The sequence below is a fragment of the Gekko japonicus genome, unplaced genomic scaffold (assembly GCF_001447785.1).
Source record: "Gekko japonicus isolate JY-2015 unplaced genomic scaffold, Gekko_japonicus_V1.1 scaffold75, whole genome shotgun sequence".
NCBI lineage: Eukaryota > Metazoa > Chordata > Lepidosauria > Squamata > Gekkonidae > Gekko > Gekko japonicus.
The window spans coordinates 1,181,788-1,201,691 of NW_015173124.1; the positions used below are offsets into that span (position 1 = coordinate 1,181,788).

At 42.9% G+C, this 19,904-nt stretch overlaps 1 protein-coding gene across 1 annotated transcript in view; it reads left to right on the forward strand.

Annotated features, from left to right (window-relative positions):
- PIK3R3 (phosphoinositide-3-kinase regulatory subunit 3) overlaps positions 1 to 19,904 on the forward strand; it is a 61,496-nt gene that overhangs the window by 17,511 nt on the left and 24,081 nt on the right. The window contains exon 2 of the mRNA XM_015421950.1: positions 18,439 to 18,550. Within this exon, the coding sequence (XP_015277436.1) occupies positions 18,439 to 18,550 (112 nt within the window). The remainder of the gene's footprint in view (positions 1 to 18,438; positions 18,551 to 19,904) is intronic.

Genomic DNA, 19,904 nt, shown 5'->3' on the forward strand with positions numbered 1-19,904 from the left:
GTTACCATTTCCGCAGTAACCCGCTCCACCGTCAACCGTGCTGCGAAGATCAGATCGAGTGTGACCAGCCCAATGCGTGGGAGCCGATATGAACTGAGAGAGTCCCAGTGCCGCCATGGACGACACTAGGTCCGTAGCCCGGCTGGAAGCCGCATCATCGGCATGGACGTTGAAATCACCCAAGACAAAACGCCTAGGGTGCTCCAACGCCCAGTCTGAAACGGTCTCCAGCAGGGACGGCAGACTACTGGCATGCTCGCCGCCTAAACAGGGTTGGGGTGATACCTTCAGACGGGCCCTCGGTGCATAGTGGTCCGTCCATGGTATTGCTTCCGCAGTAATCCGGTCCACTGTTACCCCCACCGTGAAGATCAAATCGAGCGTGTGACCAGCCCAATGCGTGGGAGCCGATATGAACTGAGAGAGTCCCAGTGCCGCCATGGACGACACTAGGTCCGTAGCCCGGCTGGAAGCCGCATCATCGGCATGGACGTTGAAATCACCCATGACTACCCGCCTAGGGTGCTCCAACGCCCAGTCTGAAACGGTCTCCAGCAGGGCCGGCAGACTACTGGCCGGTGCGTTAGGCGGTCGGTACACCAGCCAGATCGCCAAACTCTCCTCAGCCTCCAGCATTAGGCCGACACACTCCAGGCCCGCGATTCCTGCAGGCAGGAGCGCCCTGAAGGAGTAAGCCTCCCGAATGAAGATAGCCACTCCTCCCCCTGCCCCTAGTCCATTATTGGTGTAGGGCTGAGAACCCCGGTGGGGTAAGCTGGGAGAAAGCCACTGTCTCCCCATCCCGCACCCAGGTCTCGGTCATGCGCGCCAGGTCAGCCCGTTCTTCCAGCACGAAGTCCCGAAGGACTGTGGTCTTATTGTTAATAGACCTGGTGTTGCACAACACCAAAGACGGAGGGGGAGTCCCCATCCTGGCCCCTCTGCCAGCAACCCTTGGGATGGGCTGCAGGTTAGAAGGGCACCGAGCCACTTTATTTCTCAGTGTCCTTCCCTTACTATACTGCCTGGGCCCAACTCGATACTTCCCCCTCCTCACGAGCACCGGAATATTTTGGCTAGGCATTGTCACCTCAGCAAGTCTCCGCGGTAGCTTCAGACTACTGAAAGTTAGCAGATGCTATGCCTGGCAATGGCTGGGTACAGTTTAATATCACAGATGCTAATTAAATAATCCAATCTACTCTGCTATAAACTACACGACATCTACTCCTAACAACCTAATATCCTACACACACACCCTCAGCAGACAAGCCTTCTAACTACTCCCTAGCACCCTTTAGGGCTGTCCCCCCCCGTCTCGCCAGTCTGTTCCAGGCTGTTCCGAAACCGGGTCCTGCATCCAGCGCCCTCCAGCAGCCGCCTCGGCCAGCTCCAACCTCAGCGTTCTTCCTCACCAGGCCTCGGCGCTCCCGATACCCAGGGGGTGGCCCAGCTCCACTGTTTGGGTGGCGGGGCTGTTCTTTTTCTGCCCAGCCGGTCTGTTCTATCCTCGTGTTTCGCACCCCAAACTTGCCAGCAGTTCTGCAGTCGGGCTGACATGCCCCGCAACTTGCCACCAGTTCTGCCGTCGGGCCGGCGCAGTCCTGCTTCCTCACTGCCCAATCCCTCCGGGGGCTCCGCAGAGGAGAGGAACCCCTCCCAAACTCAGCAGTCGCACACGGCCCCGCCTCCTCGCTGCCCAGTTGTTCCGAGAGGCTCCGAGGGGGAGAGAAACCTTTCAACACTGTCCTTTCACCACTGTTAAAATCAAATTGACAACACCCTATTCCTCATGGCTACAGTTCAGTTAAAAAATTGAGCGATCCAGCTGTATGTAGTTGGCACAGCATGCTTATGAATTCTAGTTGAAGCTAAAGATACAGGTCTTCATCTAGCGTGCAGATTGCTTTGGTCCTGAGAGATAAACAGACAGTGGAGACTAATTAGTATTATTCTAAATACTTGGGTATCTCCTCTTCCTCATCCTCTAAGGACTTTCTGCCTTAGATGAAAACAAATTACAGCATCCTTCAGTAGAGATGGAAGTGACCAGAGTATATTCTAATTGATACCCAAAGTAGATAGTGTCTTTGAAAAAAATTTACTAGCCTAATGGGACTTGGGTTCATTTTATACCAGGGAGTACTGAAGGGGAACTAATGGAAATTAACAACATTCTTCATCTCTATCACTTACACTGATTGGCCTTGCTTCCTTGGGGCACTTTCTGTAGAAGAATTGGCTAATGGTCTCTTCCTAATAAAAACCAAGCACCTTCATACTATTTTAGTTGGCAAAGACCAGCATTGGGAAGAAAAACCTGGTTTACTCTGTTTCAGAAGAATAGGAAGATAAGTGGTGGGTAAACTGGATTCTGTCAGTTTAGTATTGAAGCTAAAAATACTAATACTGGAATACAGATCGCTCTTTCGGCTTTAGGTGTCAGTTTATTTCTTGCTTCCTGAGATTTGACATTCTACTTCAAATACAGATACTGAGACTAAGGGCAAGGTACCTTGGTATTCTTCTGGCACTTTTCTTGATGGTGGGAACTCCAATATTGTTGGCAGCTCACTCTTGTAGTTTAAAAGAGCTGCTAGCCAGCTTTGTTTTGTGAATAGGTTTTTGTCTAACACACCCTGATCTAACAACAGCAGTTTTCTCATGAAAGTACGCTTCTAGGTGCTTAGTCAGCTAGAAGTGGATTGGGACCTTTCACCCTTGAGTGTGGTTCATACAGTATATAAAGCAAAAATTGGTTATTTGATTCAAGAAATATATATACAGCTATTAGAGTAATTTGATGAATAAGAGCCAAAGTACAATTGATAATGTATTGTTGGCCAGACAGAGTATTCAGAGGGAGTCTACATGTATATGTAACATAACTTCTTCCCCGCCCCTGCCTGGCCCCAACAGTGATGCCCCTGTGGCTCCAAGCTGCCAGGCCCGCAAAACCTTCCCCGCCCCCCCCACGGCAATGGCGGTGAGGCCTGAGCTCAGCCTGCCAAGCCTCCCCCAGTGGCGGCAAGGCCTGGCCAGCCTGCCCAGCTTTTCCTTTCCCCCTGGTGGTGGTGGCGGGGGCGGCTTACAGCCGTCAGCCTGCCAAGCCTTTGACCTTCCCCGGCAGTGGCGAGGCCTCAACGGCCCGCCGAACTTTCTTCCCCCAGGAGCAGCAAGGCCTCATCGGTCTGCTGAACTCCCCCCCCCCGGCGGCAAGGCCTCAACGGCCTGCAAAGCTTTCTCGCCCCTCAGCGGCGGTGAGGCCGGCGCTCGTCCTGCCAAACCCCCCCCCCCCCGAGTGGCAGTGGCGGCGGTGGCAAGGGATGTGCGACTTATAGCCGCCGGCCAAGCCTTCTCCCCCCCATCCCTCCCCTTCTCTGGCGGTGGGGGCGAAGCCATTCTAAGAGTGTTCCCTGCACATGAGCAGGGGGCACTCTGTTACTTTTTGGGGGATTAAATATCCCCCCTGTATTTTTTTTACAGTTTTCAGATTTTTCTGCACACTTGGGCATTGTCCCACGTGCGTAGGAAAATCTCCCTGTCCCCCAGGTGCCCCAGAAGTGTGGTTTTAGATATCCGCACACAGGGGGCGCCTTCGCTATTAGATATATATATGGGTTAGTCTGTCTGTAGCAGTAGAAAAGAGTAAGAGTCCAATAGCACTTCAAAGACTAACAAAATTTGTGGTGGATATGAGCTTTTGTAAGTCACTGCTCACTTGTTCAGATAGATTGGCCTTGTGTGCTGTCCTGTTCTTTGGACAGCTAGATCTGAGAGAAATGTAGCATTTGAGCTCATCTCTTAGACTGGGGCATGACCCATACAAGAAAATGAAAGTTGTGGCATCTCTAAGAGTGCGAACACTGATATTTAAAAGTGTATGGTTCTAGCAATATTGATTTCGCTACACAGACCTAGTAAATTTAAGTTATTTTGTCAAGGCAACAGAATACTTCTGCAGTTTTGCTGCTTGGTAAAAAAAAATCTCCATAGCAGTAGCCTCAGCAGCAGTAGTCTGTATGTGTATAACTTCCTAATCACGTATAATTTGGTGTCTGCTTCATTCTGCCCAATACCTGTTTGCTAAACTGCCATTTTCATGCCTGTTCTTTGTGCAGTTGGTGATATCAGTCAAGTGTTGTGTCTTAGTACGTGTTTTTTCAAAGTAAATTGGCTTATTAGTTTTAGAATTTGAATTATTCTTTAGATACTGTCAGTACTAGCCTACTAGCTTGATACATAGTTTCTTTAATTCAGTGTGCTCTTGGCTTTATTACTAAGAGCCCATTTAACTTAGCCTTCATCACATTTGAGCTGGATGAATATTTTCAGTTAGTGTGTTTGGTTAAAGAAGCAGTACCTAGTAAAAGTGATTGTGGTCATGTGAACACTTGCTTCTGGACCTAAACACAGAGGCATTTGGGATTTTATATATCTATAATTTGTGTGTGTGTATGCATGTATGTTTTGTGTGCTTGCCTGAAAGTCATGGTGACTTCTGGGGGCTTGGACTTTTTTCAGAGAGGTGGCTTGAGTAACCTGCCTCTGCGTCCTTCCTCTGGTATTCCTTGGAGGTTGCCCTTCCAAGTACCTTCCAGTGTCGGTTTAGCTTCCAAGGTCTGACAAGATTGGGCTTGCCTGGGCTGTCCATTTGGGACTCTTGAAAGAGATGCAGACACTCAGGGTTGGGGTTGACTTGTCACTAATAAGCAGATGCATGTTAAAGATATGCCTTTAGATTATTATTTTTTTGGTCTTCCTAGCTTATTTATAAATCTTTGTTCAGATTATTCTGTTTGGAATATAGGATTAAAAGTGGAGGAAAGGGAATTGTATAGCTGCCATATTTGGCTTAATGCAACAAATAAAGCTGGAGTGGGAAAATGTCCCTTTTAGATTAATTTGCCATATCCGTGTATTGGTCCTAAGGTTAAACATTGTTTCAAAGTTCCTTGCATAAAATCACTTCAGTCCATCTAAGCTTTCTGATATCTAGAAATCTTTCTCGAGATAATGTCGAACTACAAATTGTAGAATTGTTAAAAGGAAATTGTCACATCTGAGTTCTATAACTTGCACTCTTTTCCAAGCAAAAAATTGAGCCACCTTCAAACCAAGTTGCTTAGGACTCGAGGAGAATCCTCTGTGGCTCTTGTTGCTATTGCTGTTTTATGGAATCATGGGGATGGGGGGGGGTTTGCTTTAACTCTGTGAATAGCTTTGATGAAAAACAGTCAAGAAGAGCATACTGGTCACTACTTCTGTTCAACATAACATTATAGGAACATAAGAGAAGCCAATGTCGGATCAGGCCAATGGCCCATCGTTGTTCAATCTTGTATACTTGATCAACCTTGTAGTTTTCATAAGATATCAAGATATTATCTTATTAGCATTCTGACACAGGACTGCAAAAATAATTCATATTATTTTTCTCCAGCAATTTATTGCATGTGGTAATGCAGTCTCTTATGAAAGCCCAATAAACTATTCAATTTTCCAGGTGCCATAGAGCCCTATCTTCACAGTTTTAAGAGCTAGCCCAGCAGAAAACCAAAATAATTATTTGTTTTATTTAATTCCTGGTTTTGTTTAAGATACTGTTTCTGCTGTAGTAAATCTCAAGGCAGTTTACAGTTTAAATGGAATACAAACTAACAATAAATAAATTGCAATAAGAACAGCAATAAATAAAGCAACAACATTAGTGGAGATCAAAGCCAAACAAATGTTTAAAGTTTGGGCAAATAACCTGGAATCTGAAATGTAGCAAAAAAGGATATAGACAGCTATCCCTCAGAAGGGATTTCCATGGTTGGGATATGACCTTAGAAAAGCCCTCTGACCTGGAAAGTAGGGACACCCAGACAAGTGCCTTGTATGAAGATCTTAGGGTAATTCTGCATCTGGCATTCACTCCACCTTTTCTCAACCCTGAGGAAAAGGTGCAGCTCAAAACCACATTCAAATACCCTGGGGCAACACCGTACTGATTGCAAAGTCACCCTGAATAGCCATAAATCTATGCATACCATAAAACCCAATGATCAAAGAAAGTGAAAGTTGCATGCAATGCAAAGGGGAATTTCTATTCCAAGGTGGGTTCGGTAAAAATGGAGGGAAAAGTTGATGGAGCAGCAGATGGCTCGCTCTGGCACTCTGATTGTAAACACTATGAGGCATTAAACTGAATTGTGCTAGGAAAGCCAATAGGGGCTTTATGTATGGGAAAAATATGTTCCCCGCAGCCAGTCCCAGTCAATAGCCTGAAAACTTTACCTGTTTCCTGATTTTCAAAGGAAGCCTCATAATCCATCCTAAAACCAATACTGTTTGAGTGGGAGGGGGCAAATACTGGTAGAATACCAGTATATCATTGTATAGGAAATTTCAGGTACTAATACCATTTCATACATGGGTGCAACTTTTAAATGCACTGTAGCTGTGCCTTTTAATTTACAGCTAAGGAAAGCTATTTTTCCCCTTGATCTAGGAAGGCTTGTTTTGTAAATATTTAATAATTTCTGCCTTGGGCAAAATATATATGTTAAGTAACACCAGCCTCAAACATATATGTTAAAGTTTAACTAATTGGAAATCTTCTACATTGTATTCATATATGGTAGCCAGAATTGCTGGCTAAACACAGGATAAAGAGTATAGAGTGCCATTTGACAATACTGGACAAAAGATTTTTTTTTTCAAATAGAAAAGAATCCACATTTAAATCACATTAAGTGGTTGACATTTTTAAAAAAGAAATAATGTGTAAGTGAATTGCTACTAGTCTTTTGAGGTTCCAAAAACAATTGTTCAGATCTTGTGGATTTATATACAGGATAATAGAGCACCTTAAATACTGTTAAGAATTTTATTGTGGATGTGTAATATTGTTTTATTGTATTTTATCTATTTAATCCGGCATTAGCCTCTTGTTAGCCGCCCTGAGCCGCTTGGAAGGGCGGGATATAAATCTCAAATTTTAAAAAATAAATCTAAATTTCAGTTGTATATCCTGAAACAAATTTCTTTGTGACCACGTAGCTTCCAGTATTTTGTTCAGAATAGGAGATGCCCATGCTCTACTTAGAACGTAGACCGCATTTATGTTACCTTTCATTGTCTTAAATGGAACTCTGAAGCTTCAGTTTGTGTATTGAGGCATTCAATGTCTTCATATTAAAAGAGGTTTGGGATTTTGTGAAGCCAAATTACGCACACAGAAAAGGGAGATCATATTTGCAGAAACAGAATGGTTATACTAAAACTACCTGCTGGAACTTCCACAGATACAGTCTATGTACTAACGTCAGCAACGTATGATCTTGTACAGTGCTATCATTGGTTGAAGCATTGTTTCCTTTCAGAGTTCAGTTTCTCAAATCCCAATCAGAGTCAGTGAAATTCTGAACGCAGGTTGGCTGGTGATGCTGGCTAAGGAGTGGGGAGTAGAGTTACTAATAAGCAGGCTTTCGAGAAACCATTCCAGTGTGAGACACTGTGTTTAGCTTTGCTTTTGTGAGAATTTGTCTGCCGTAGCAGTACATACTAGCTATTCATTGAAGTCTGGATCTGATCATTATTGTGCACATGCAGAAGAAATCTTTTGTTGAATAACCAGCCGTTCTGGATTAACCCCCAAAGTTTAACATGTTTCTTAGTGGTCAATAGCGGCTTGTGTTCTAACAACAAAATCTGAGACTTTTTGTTTTGAGATTTGACAGCCTAGTGGCTGGGCGGGGGGAGGGGACTGGTTTCTGATGGGAATATAATTTTAGATAATTCAGGAGGTGGGTGACTTGCTTTAATATAAAATCATGCTGGAAATATTTGTCATCAGACTTTTAGATTTATCTATGCTGATATCAAAGCTAGATACCATTTATTTATTTTTTTAAGCTGGAATTTCTAGGATTCTTTTAGGGTGTGGAAAAGAACCTTAATGCATTTGTTAGCATTTGCATAACATTTGTTGTAAGATTAGATGGCTCTTGTATTGCTTTTTGAAACATGATAATTTCTCTTTCATAGTTGCCTTATAAAAATAAAAACATTGCCTTTTATCTATAGCTTCACTTCACAGTAATGAACTAAATGATAGTATGATTTATGTAAATATTTTACCCACCTTTCTCCAAAGGCTATAGGCTGTTAACAACATTCTAATAGGCAAAAAAATGTTAAAATAAAAAATATGAACTATACGTGTCTGACACAATATATGACCAAACTGAAAATTAACAAATCTCAGGCTGGGTCTAAAAATACAAAACCACCACCATTACCAAAAGGCTTTCTCAAACAGGCCTTCCTAAACAGGCCCTCTTAACTTCCTCCAACAAGTCATTCTGTAAAATTGGCCCAATGACCACAAAGGCCCTAGTCTGAACGTAGGCATTTACTGATCTACAAGAAGGCACTGTGGGCAGAAACTGGAAGACAATAATTGGTATAGAGATTTATTTATGGAGTTGCAATCATTTTAGATGAATGGGTCCAAGGTCATGAGGCACTTTAAAGGTAAGTACTAGCACACTGAATTGGAAGCAAATAGGCAACCAGAAAAAATATGTATGAACAGATACAGTATGTTCAAAGTAGCTTACCTCATTTAAAAGACAGGCAGCCACTTTCTGCACTAATTGAAGCTTTCAAGTTGTCTTGAAGCTTAGTAATATAAAATTAATGCCAATTTAAAGTATTAATCTGAAAGCCTATTCCAAAGTGTGTGCATACTCTATAATCTCTATGCTGTTTAAAACAGTCACATATGTAATTCTGTAACGTACTGCTCTGCTGATGCAGTTGGAGCACAAGTGTGGTGATGGCTGCAGTTGGAGCACAAGTGTGGTGATGTTGCTGTATGCAGGTGACCCAAAGATTTGTTAAAGCAGCAAATTAAAACTTCAGCCACAGTACTTTATGCAGTAAAGGGTCTAAATCATTCTCATATCTCCAGCTTGGGTCTACAGATGCTAATTAAACATAGGAACTGGTAAATTACAAGTGGGACCCGCAAGAAGCTTGCGGGAGTAGCTGTCCGATTCCCCCACCTCTGCTTCTTCCCCTTTTCCCCTACTTCTCTCACACTCCTTTTCCTTCCTGCCAGTGCCACCCTTTTTCTTATTCTCTCCCCCCCCATGCCTGTCACTTCCTCTCTGTCTCTACCCCATCACTCTTTCTGCCCATCATTCTCCCTGCCTCCCACCAACTCCCCCCCCCCAGCAGCAGTGGCAGCAGTTGCTTTCCAGGAATCACAAAAGATTGCCAAAATACAGACATCAGTTCCTCTTAGGGTTGCCAGCTCCATGTTGGGAAATTCCTGGAGACTTGGGGTTGGAACCTTGGGAGGATGACATTTGAGCTTGGAAGTGACCTCAACAGGGTATAATACCATAAACTCCACCCTTCAAAGTGGCCATTTTCTCTGGGGGAGCTGTTCTCTGTCATCTGAAGATCAGTTGTAGTATTAGGAGATCTCCAGCCCTCACCTGGAAGTTACAAAACAAAGCAGATTCACAGTATGGAGAAAATTAACAAAAGACCGGAAACCTGTGAATATGATAACAAAAAAAATTATAAAAATAGTATGTGAACCCTTAACAAATGTTATGAATGAAGAATATTATACTAAATGTCTCTGGTGTCAGTCCAATTTTTGAAGACACCTCCAAGTCCTAACAAAATTCTATCTGAAGCAGTCCTTCCTAGTGAAACAATGAAATCCAATGTTGATAGAGTCAAAGCAATCCTTCCACAGCAAGATGGGGATCTAAACCTTGGTCCTGAGTCTTGTAAATCCTATTCTGAAGCTCTGACCATTATACTACACTGGCTTTCATAGGGTGGCTGCTGTCGAATGGTAGCAAGCAGCCAAGCCTAGTTGAATCATGCAAGTCAGGTGGTATCAAGGCACCCAGAGAGTGCTGCTAGGCCTAGGTTTGCCAGCCTCCAGATGGAACCTGGAGATCCCCCAGAATTACAACTGAACTCCATACAACAGAGATCTGTCCCCCTGGAGAAGATGGGTGGACTCTATGGCATATCCAGCTGAGGCTTCTCCCCTCCCCAAACTCTGCACTCCTCAGACTTCACCACACAATCTCCAGGGGTTTCCCAGCCTGGAGCAGGCAATCCTGGTCCCTGGCCTGGCTCCAACCCCCCTGCTATTTAGCCATTCATACTGCAGGGGGAATCTTCCCCAATCCCAGATCCAATCCTGCTTTTTGCTTCTTCTCTGTCTCTCTATTTCTCTGTCTCTAATCAGCCAGTCTGTCTCTCACTGTTGATGCGGTGGGGCTTGGAGCAGATCCCTGCAGTGGCTATTTCAAAAGGTATTGAGGGGGAATTCAACCCTCCTCAAGGTGGTGGTTTTTTTTTTTTACTTTTTGTGTTTTTCTTCTGACCAACGGAGTCCCCTGAGTCTGTAGAAAAACCTATAAGTGGACAATATGCCCCCTATCTGTGGAAATAAGTATCTGCACACAGAGGGGACTGTTGAGAATTAGATATATAGATATTAGTTGTACAAGTGATATCAAAGGGTGCATGTGCCTAGTAAATGTAAGGATCTAGTGCCCTGTCTTGAGGCGCAATTCATGTGACTGCTCCATCTTTATTTATTTTATTTTTATTTATGTTTACATTTATATCCTGCCCTCCCTGAAGGCTCAGGGCGGCTCACAAGGGACATAAATGCCTGGTTAAAACAATGAACAATATAAAACAATATAAAATGCAATATGCATAATACACTAAAAATATCGGTGCTCCAGAATTTCTTAACTGTAGATTTCAAGATGGGGTTCTGGAGTTTTTATACCAGAACAACAACTAACAATGCGCGTCCCAACTGCACTGTCATCTGCCAAGAAATGTTTCACGCCCCCAATAATACCCACTCCACCGATGGTCAAGGTGCGGAGATGAGGGGCGGTGGTGGAATAATGGTGGTGGCGGCTCCTACTCGAAAGCCTGGCGGAAGAGCTCCATTTTACAGGCCCTGCGGAACTGCACCAGGTCCCGCAGGGCCTGGATCTCCTCTGAGAGCTCATTCCACCAGGTAGGAGCTGCCATCGAAAACGCCCTGGCCCTGGTGACAGCAGATTTGATGTTTCTGGGGGCTGGGATATCCAGGAGGTTTTGATTCCCTAAAGTGGCTAAGAGATCTGCTCTACCCCATATGATGTGGAGAAGGGGTTTTTGAACCTTGGTTACATCAGCATATTTATGATGCCCTGGTCTATATATATATATATATTTAGCAATTTGCAGCAGTTATTTTGAATTAGAGTTTAGAAGTTGTGATCAGATAGAAGATTGCTGAGGCTGAATCCAGACACCATGGTGATAGTGCTGGTTGGGAGTCCCAAAGAAATGTGCAGTCTATTTAATGTTGGTGGTGTCAGAGCAAATATACAGATCCACAGCAGCTGAAAAGCAGATGGCAGCAGGGACCAGGAGTGCTTTATATCTGCTACATCTTACATGATAGTTATATTCCCTTATGGATAGTCAAGATTTGACAAGAGTTACCAACGCCTTTGTAATATTACGGATTTCCATCTGCAGTGTGTTCTTTATGGGCTGTTCTTGATGACTGCAGAGCTAATGTAGAATGCTGCATTAGGGATGAGAGAAAGAACATCATTCAGCTGGTTCTGTGCCAACAGTATGAGCTTCGGGACACAATTTAAAATGGTCATTCTTGCTTTAAAGGCCTTGTCAGACATGGGATGGATGCACTTTAGAATACCATGTCCCATATGAGCCCACATATGAGGTTTTTTTTAAATGTTTATTATGACCCTGTTTCAAGGACCCTCAAGAAGTTAAATGGTCGATAATAAGAGTAGTACTTTTTCAGAGGTTGCCCTGGTTTGGTGGTTTAACCGTCCTCAAGATATTACCTGTGAGCCTCCCTCCCAACCATTAAATGTCTTTTGTAAATTTCTTCAGTTTTAAAGGTATTTGGTCTTTATTATTATCTAATGTGTGTTCCTCACACTTCTGTATTTATCCTAGTTTAAAATTAGATCATAACATAAATTTCCCCCCAAAATAATAAACCATACAGTTTAAAAAGGCTGTAAAACAAGAGGTTCTGTTCTGATGTGCCTGTCCAAATCAAAACACAGCAAGGCAAGGTTTCTTATTAGTAACAGGAGAAAAATGTATTCACATAAAAGGAAAAGCCAGCACAACAGCCAAGCAATTCACAGACTGAGGGAAAACGCTGCCCTTATATAATATTGTATCTGTCAATCATTCCTGAGCAGCCGCAATACACAGTTTCCTTATATGGCAAGCATTTGAGCGGGAAACCAGTTACTGTGGAAAACATGTAAATAAAAGTTTCTGTATAAAGGAAAATGGAAAGAGATGTAATCAACTTAAACAACAAGAATATTATGAAATTGCCACTGGTCAATAAACATAAAACAAAATGTATTTGGATGCTTTGAAATTTAAGTATTTTAATATTTATAGGAAATTGATGTTGTGAATTTCCTTAAGTGTTAAAAAGGATATAAATGTTTTAAATAACTAGGGGCACAATCTAGCCACCAGTGCACAAGCCAGGTATCCAATGCTCCCTCTAAGCTGTGGAGTCTTGTGAGCAAAAATTCTACTTTGTCATCTACAGGCATTAAAGTTGTGAGTGAGCGATTTGCTTTCTGCATAAATTAATTTGCTTTGAAACCATCCTTCCTGAGCTAAAACAAAAATGTGTGAGCCGGAGGCTAAAAAACTGTGAGCTAGCTCACACTAACTTGGCTTAGAGGGAACACTGCAGGTATCTATGGTGTGCAAGCTAGATGGGGTGCAGAACTGGGAGGTTAGGCCATTCAAACTTTTTTCTTGTAACACAGCAACTGCAACCACATGCAGCCTGAGCCAAGACTTCCTATCCCACTACCATGATTGTGCACTCAGTTGAATCCCAGCATGGTTAATTCCAAGAGGTAGTGTTGAAGAACAGTGCTTAACACTTGTGGATACGTATCACCGCAAATCCACATATCAGTATTAAAGTGACCTAGTTCTGTGGCAAAGATACCAAGCAGTGCATGGATCCTCTCCACTGAGTTCTCTATGAATTGCAGAGAATTGAAGAATGGCCTCTTAAGCACCTGAAAATCTTAGATAAGGGGTGAGGATAGTTCTTGTGTTGCACTGTAATTTGGAGCAGACACTAGAGGTGATAACTAATTCTATGCTAACTTCAAATTATAAGTAGAATAGGGATTTCAGGATGAAATTGCATAATTTAGAACCATTGTGTTTGAGTATGCTATTGCTTTTCCAAGTTTGTTTTTACAATCGTAAGGACTATTAATTGCTTTGAGAATAAGCTTCATGAAATTTATGAAGTCTGTGGTCTACAAGTTCTTATCCCTGCTCTCTAACTTAACTTCCTTAAGGCTTTGAGTAGTGCAGGATTTTGCATGGAATCCCATATCGACTCTTGTTAGCATCTGAGATGGTGACTTGCTGATGCTCGTAACCAATTCAGTGCTTCTCACTGATAACCCATTTTGGTATGTTACCATTTATTCCTTCAGTTAAGTGGCTTCCAGAGCTTTCGTTGGCAAACCACCAAGTGTGCCATTGTTCAATGCAGTCAACAGAACTTAATCTGAAAAAAGATCAACTAGAGGCAAGGCTGAGCAGCACCCCATTGTAGGAGAAAACGTTTAACGAAAGCTGTACAACAGTAGAGGATAGGATAAAATGTGTGGGACTAGAGGACTCAAAATCCCACATGAGCAGCCAGAATCCCCTAGACACGGGAGGGTCCACGCTGTCCTCAATCTGAAATAGAACAGGCCACTGGTACTTACCATGAAGGGTCTTTCTCTGAGATGAAGGAGGACATCTTGCTGGGTGTTTCCCACCCTATCCTTAGGGAGGCAGGAACCAAACTTTCATTTCCTGTCCTCTTGGTGGGACCACGCCCCTGAATTCAGTTAGGAACTCCGAGAAGCAGTAACTAGCTAAATAACTGGAAAATTCAACCAACATGATAATACAAACTTGAAAAACTATCAAGAGAACAGGAAAGTTGAGATTAGCACTGAAAGAAATAGAACAGACAGAGTTGATGATGAGATGGGAGGGCCCAAGATGTCCTCCGTCATCTCAGAGGAGAAGGACCCTTCACGGTAAGTACCAATGGCCCGTTCTCCCTTTGAGAGGAGGACATCTTGCTGGGACCTCCTAGAACAGTGTCCGTAATCTTCGGGTGTGTCCTCATCTACTCTGTCATGACCTGTTGCAAAACTCTCTGGCTGAAAGCAGCGTCTGCTGAATCAAAGACGTTGATAATGTAGTGTTTAATGAAGGTCAAAACCGAGGAGCATGTGGCAGCCTTGCAGATTTCCTCCACCGAAGCTCTGTTCGAGAAGGCCGTGATGGTGGCCGCACTACGAATCGAGTGAGCGGTGATACCCGTCGGATATCCCACCATGGTCCCCACTCTGTCTCATGACAAGGAGTATATGCATTTAGTCACTGTCACCGGCAGTGTTCCCTCTAAGCTAAGTTGGTGTGAGCCAGCTCACAGTTTCTTAGCCTCCGGCTCACACATTTTTGCCTTGGCTCAGGAAGGATGGCTCCAGAGCAAACTAATTTATGCAGCAGCCCAATTGCTCGCTCAGAACTTTAATTCCAGGAGCTCACAGAGTAGAATCTTTGCTCACAGGACTCCACAGCTTCGAGGGAGCATTGGTCACCGGACAGCAGTGTTGGAGGAATGGCGGCAAGGCTCCAGTTTTTTACTGCTCCTGACAGGAGTGAGGCTTTGATCGCCTTGCGCCTTCCCTGGGCTGAGGGTACAGACAAACAGAGAAGGAATAACACTGTTTGTAGGGGAGATTGACAGTATACAAAACCTACATTGCAATTATAAGTTAAACCAAGCCACAACACATTACGCAACATTTTGTTGAGGGTCCCCTCTTGTAGTCTGGATAATATAGATGGGAACCTGGCCACCCTACTGTCAGGGTAGGAACTTGGGGTATTCACTCTTTATAAAACTGTCTTCATCTGGATGTACAAGCATATTGCAGTTGCTCAGAAAAGTCTGGATTCGATTTTCAGACACTTAAAAAAAAGTCAATTTCAAAAACTGTTGCTAAAACTCAATATGCTGTTTTCTGCCAGCCCTGTTCCCTCCCCCTCCTGCTCAATTTTGAGTTGTCAAGCAGTGTGTGACAATTGGCAGGGCAGCTGTTGGCAATAGGATTGCCAAGTCAAATTTTCTTACCGGCGAGGGAGCCTCGCCGGGCTCTGGGAGCCGTTCTTCGATGTGCGCGCGCCGCCAGTACGTCACTGGAAGTGACGCGCGACGTCAATCACGTTGAAGGCATGGCCCCGATCGTCGGAGGGGAAACCAGAGAGCTTTCCCTCCAATGATCAGGGCCACGCCCCCAACGTGATTGACGTGGTTGCGTGACCTCCGGTGACGCAGCCACGCTGCGCTTTGGGGGGCGGAGTTCCCCCGGGGCCCGATTCCGCGGCGGTGGAAATCGGGCCTCCGAAGCGGGGGTTTACCCGCCACCGGCCCCCACTTGGCAGCCCTAGTTGGCAAGGATATGAGGGATGTGATGATGGTTGCAGTACCACATCACATGATTTTTTAAAAAAACACACAAAATGATATAGGAAGCTCTAGGAATTGCTGGGAACTTTGTGGTAAAACTAGAGCCTCACTGTGTCATTTCCAGATTTTTACCAAAACTGATGTGGCACCATAGGCATCATTGTGGGCTTAAAAAAAAAATTCTGAGTAGCTGGCAATGGGAACAGACCTAATGGGACTCTTAGTTCAGTTGTTGTATTGTGAGTGAAGGTAGTGCTATGATTGGTGACAGGCTGCACAATTCCTTTGCATGCCCAGTTGCGCGCGTGTGTGTGTAAAGTAGTTGGCCCAGTCCCAGAACTGACTTTTTGTGGAGGGAGGACTTCTGTTTTATGCATACAGTTCTGATTTAATTTGCATTCCAAAAGCAAGCAAAACTCTAGGCGGTTTTACTGGTGTATTGACATTGGCCCTGAAGGCCATTTGCACCTGTGTATTTTGAGTAGCACCTTCCAAAAACCCTGTATCCTGAAATCTGATTTCTCTGTACCACAGAATGAATGCTGCTAACTGAATCTAATGTTTGATCAGCAGCCCAGTGTGTGAATGTCTAGGTCAAAGTTCAGGATCGTTTAAATTGGCTTGATCCAGTGTTTGCTGGTTATTGAGGAGAACACTTTGCTGTATTGAGTAGCATTTGAAACTTAAGTTAGTGCATCATTTGAACTTTAATGTGGCAGGCATGTTGGAAGCAAATAAATTTTAGCAGATGATTAACCTATCACGTATGCTAGAGATAAAAATGTGAATGAAGTTGCTCCTCTGTCACCGGAGGTACTGGATGAAAGGGGAAATGTTTCACTTACTCTTTCTCCAGCTAATGTCCTCACCTTTGTTCACTGGAAGTACCAGAAAGGTCCTTCTAGTCTTTTGGTAACCATATCATCTGTGCAAGGGCTGTTACATATTGTGCCTAGTATGGTAGTTTGCTGCATTCTGATTTCTTCCATTGTGATATTGCCTGTGTAGCCCCCAGCAGAGGCTAGAATAGTGAAATATAGGGAATTGTTTTCTGCATCTTTAAATACATAAGGGATTGTGGGAAATGTAGTTTTGGTAACCTTAAGGTCAGCTGGTTAGGAGTAGCCTTCCTGATTGATTTTATACAGCCTTCCCTTCCTTTGATACCTTTACCTGGGAAAAGCTGGTTTCCTCTTCTCAGTTTTTTTGAAATCTTCTTAGTTAAGCAGATGGGAGAGATTCAGCTCCTTTTACCACATAAATCACTTAGACTCAGGACTTTAAGGCTCCTATCAGCACCAGAAAAAGGGACTTTGAGTAGAACTGAACCTTTGATGCTTAAGAGTCAAATAAAAAGTTGAATCTAAACAAGTGTGACTGTGCGTTAAATACTTAGCAGTCCTGCTACCAGCTCCACAGCTGTCGGGAACTGTATATTGCCCTTTGGAAGAAACATTGGTGCTGCAGCACTTTGCAAGCAACAGCAATGAGGAGAAACCCAGACCCGCAGATCGGAGTCCCTTGCTCTGCTGACCTATACTTGGCTTCGAATCCAGTTCCCTCAGTCCTTTGCTTGGCCATGTCTGTGTAAGGTCTTTTCCAATTTTCCTGCTTTTGAATACATACAACGGACCATTGGTTCATCAAAGCCAGTGCTGTCTACTCTGTCTGGCAATCATTTTCGTCATGTTTACCTGATCTCATTTTTCCTACTGGCGAAGCCAAGTATTGAACTTTATGCATGCTTTACCATTGAACTATGCCCCCTCCCCAAATTCTGAAAGGTGCAAGCTGCAAATGTCCAGACTAGAGTTGCCAGCCTCCAGGTGGTGCCTGGAGATCTCCTGCTATTACAACTCATTTCCAGACGACAGATCTTTTCACCTGGAGATAGCGACCACTTTGGAAGTTGGACTCTGTGGCATTATGCCCAAAACCCAGCCCTCCTTAGGCTCCAAAATCTCAGGTATTTCCCAGCCCAGAGTTGGCAACCCTAGCCAGACCCAGAATACTGTCTCAGCCATAAGAGGAAGACAACACAACACCTTTTCTTACACTGGATTTCTTTCTGGTCGTCAGTGGCACTGCTTGCAGAGTCCCTAGTACTAGAAGGAAGGTTGACTCGCAGACCAAGTTGTGGGTGTGTCATGGCTTCTTCTTTTTTTGTTTTTTTGGCATTTATGTATTCTTGTGATTGGGTCACAGAGGAGCCAGTGCCCATGCACCTCCAACAGCATTGAGTTCTGAAACCAGAGAACCCTGTTCTAGCTCTTCCACCAGCATCTAAGATAACAACAAATGACTTATTCAGACTGCAAAAAGGAGAGAGAAGGAATTCAGGCACTGCTAGAAAGACTAGGATAAGTTTATTTATTTATTTATTTAGATATTTTTATCCCGCCCTCCCCGCAAGTAAGTAGTGGAGGCTGACAGAAGGCTTTGTTATTGTATCAATCATTGGAGCTGTTTGTTCCTGCATCAAGCAGAAGCTTCTGGACACACTGAGGTGGTGCAGGGATGTGAACCAGCACTAATGAAATATAGTGAGGTTTAAGCATCCACCTCCATACAGGATAGTTGCATTGCTTATAGCAGGCTATAACTTTAGCTCTAATCTCTTGACAAATAACTGGGTTCTACTACTAATCTAATATATGCTAGTAAAATGTGCCTTTAAGATTTCTCCTCTCTTTAGTCTGATGTCTTTAGTATGGTATAATATGCCTTGCTTAAACTTAATGTGAAGTCCCTTGTTTGAATTCATAGTGTTACTTTTGTACTTTTATTGTGAAACTTCAAAATGTTAACAAGCAAAAATTCTCTTCCAGCTCTTCCTCCAAAGCCCTCCAAACCAATGACTACAGTAAATACAAATGTCATAAAAGAGAATTGCAGTTCTTCACTACAGGATGCAGAATGGTATTGGGGAGACATTTCAAGGTAAATAATGCCATTTTATCAAGTAAAATGTAATCAATCCTATATTTTATTAATACGCATATTTTGCTAATGCTTTAAGAAAGTGGCTTGAGCTTCTTTCTCTGAACTGTGAAATGCTCTGTTTATTGTTAAATAATAAAGAAAAAACATCAGATCTCAATAAAATAAAATGAGTGGGTAAAAGTTCGATTCTCCCTCTGAGGTGGAGGACATCTCTGTGGGTTATTCTCATCATTCTATTAGGGAGACAGGAAATACTTTTTTCTTCTTTCCTTTGGCTCTTTCAGAATAACCCGCCCCTTTCGTTCTTTTCCTGCCCCTATAGGGAGTAGCAGCAATAAATGTAGGCTCTACCTCCTAATTGTTTCTTTTTTTTTTGAACAAAACTTTTATTTTTTGGATATAATATCACATTTAACATTGACTTTCATTTATCCAATACCCATATTTCCCTTTCCCCCCTCCCTTGCAAGTGGCTTCCCGCAGTGCTCAACCCTTTTTCCCTTTACAATACTTATATTTGCTTAAACATTTTAAAATTGCTTAAAAGTTAAAGATAACACTTCTATCAATATTGTTCTAGATACAGTAAATTGTGTTTAACATCCCAGTTTTCCTCTAGATAGTCTTTAAAATCTTTCCAGTCTTCAAAAAATTCTTGATCTTCTTTGTTACTCAACTTTCTTGTTATTTTGTCCATTTCTGCCATAAATAACACTTTTTGAATCCAGTCTGAGATCTCGGGCGTTTTCTCTTGTTTCCAGCATTGTGCATACACCATTCTCGCCGTCGTTATCAGGTACCAGAACATAGTCTTTTTTTGAATATTTAACTCCTCCATTTTCAATCCTAACAATAAAATCTCTGGTTCTTTTTTAAAACTACACTTAAACATTTTCTGCATTTCACAATGAATTTTTGACCAGAAATCTATCGCTTTTTCACATGTCCACCACATATGATAAAATGAGCCCTCATGTTTTTTTACATTTCCAACACTTGTTTGACATATTTTGGTTCATATTTGCTATCTTTTTCGGTGTCATATACCATCTATACATCATTTTATAACAGTTTTCTTTAATATTGGTACATGTTGATATTTTTATAGCATTTTTCCACAAATATTCCCAAGATGTCATGGTTACCTCCTTATTCATATTAAGAGCCCATTTAAGCATTTGCTCTTTAACCGTCTCATCTTCTGTATACCATTTTAACAGGATTTTATACATGTTAGAAATCATTTTTCTCCCTCTATTCTCCCACACAGATTCAATTTCATTTTTCTCTTCTCTAAAACCATACATTTTTTTATCTGCTCTAAACAGATCTCTAATCTGTAAATAGCCCA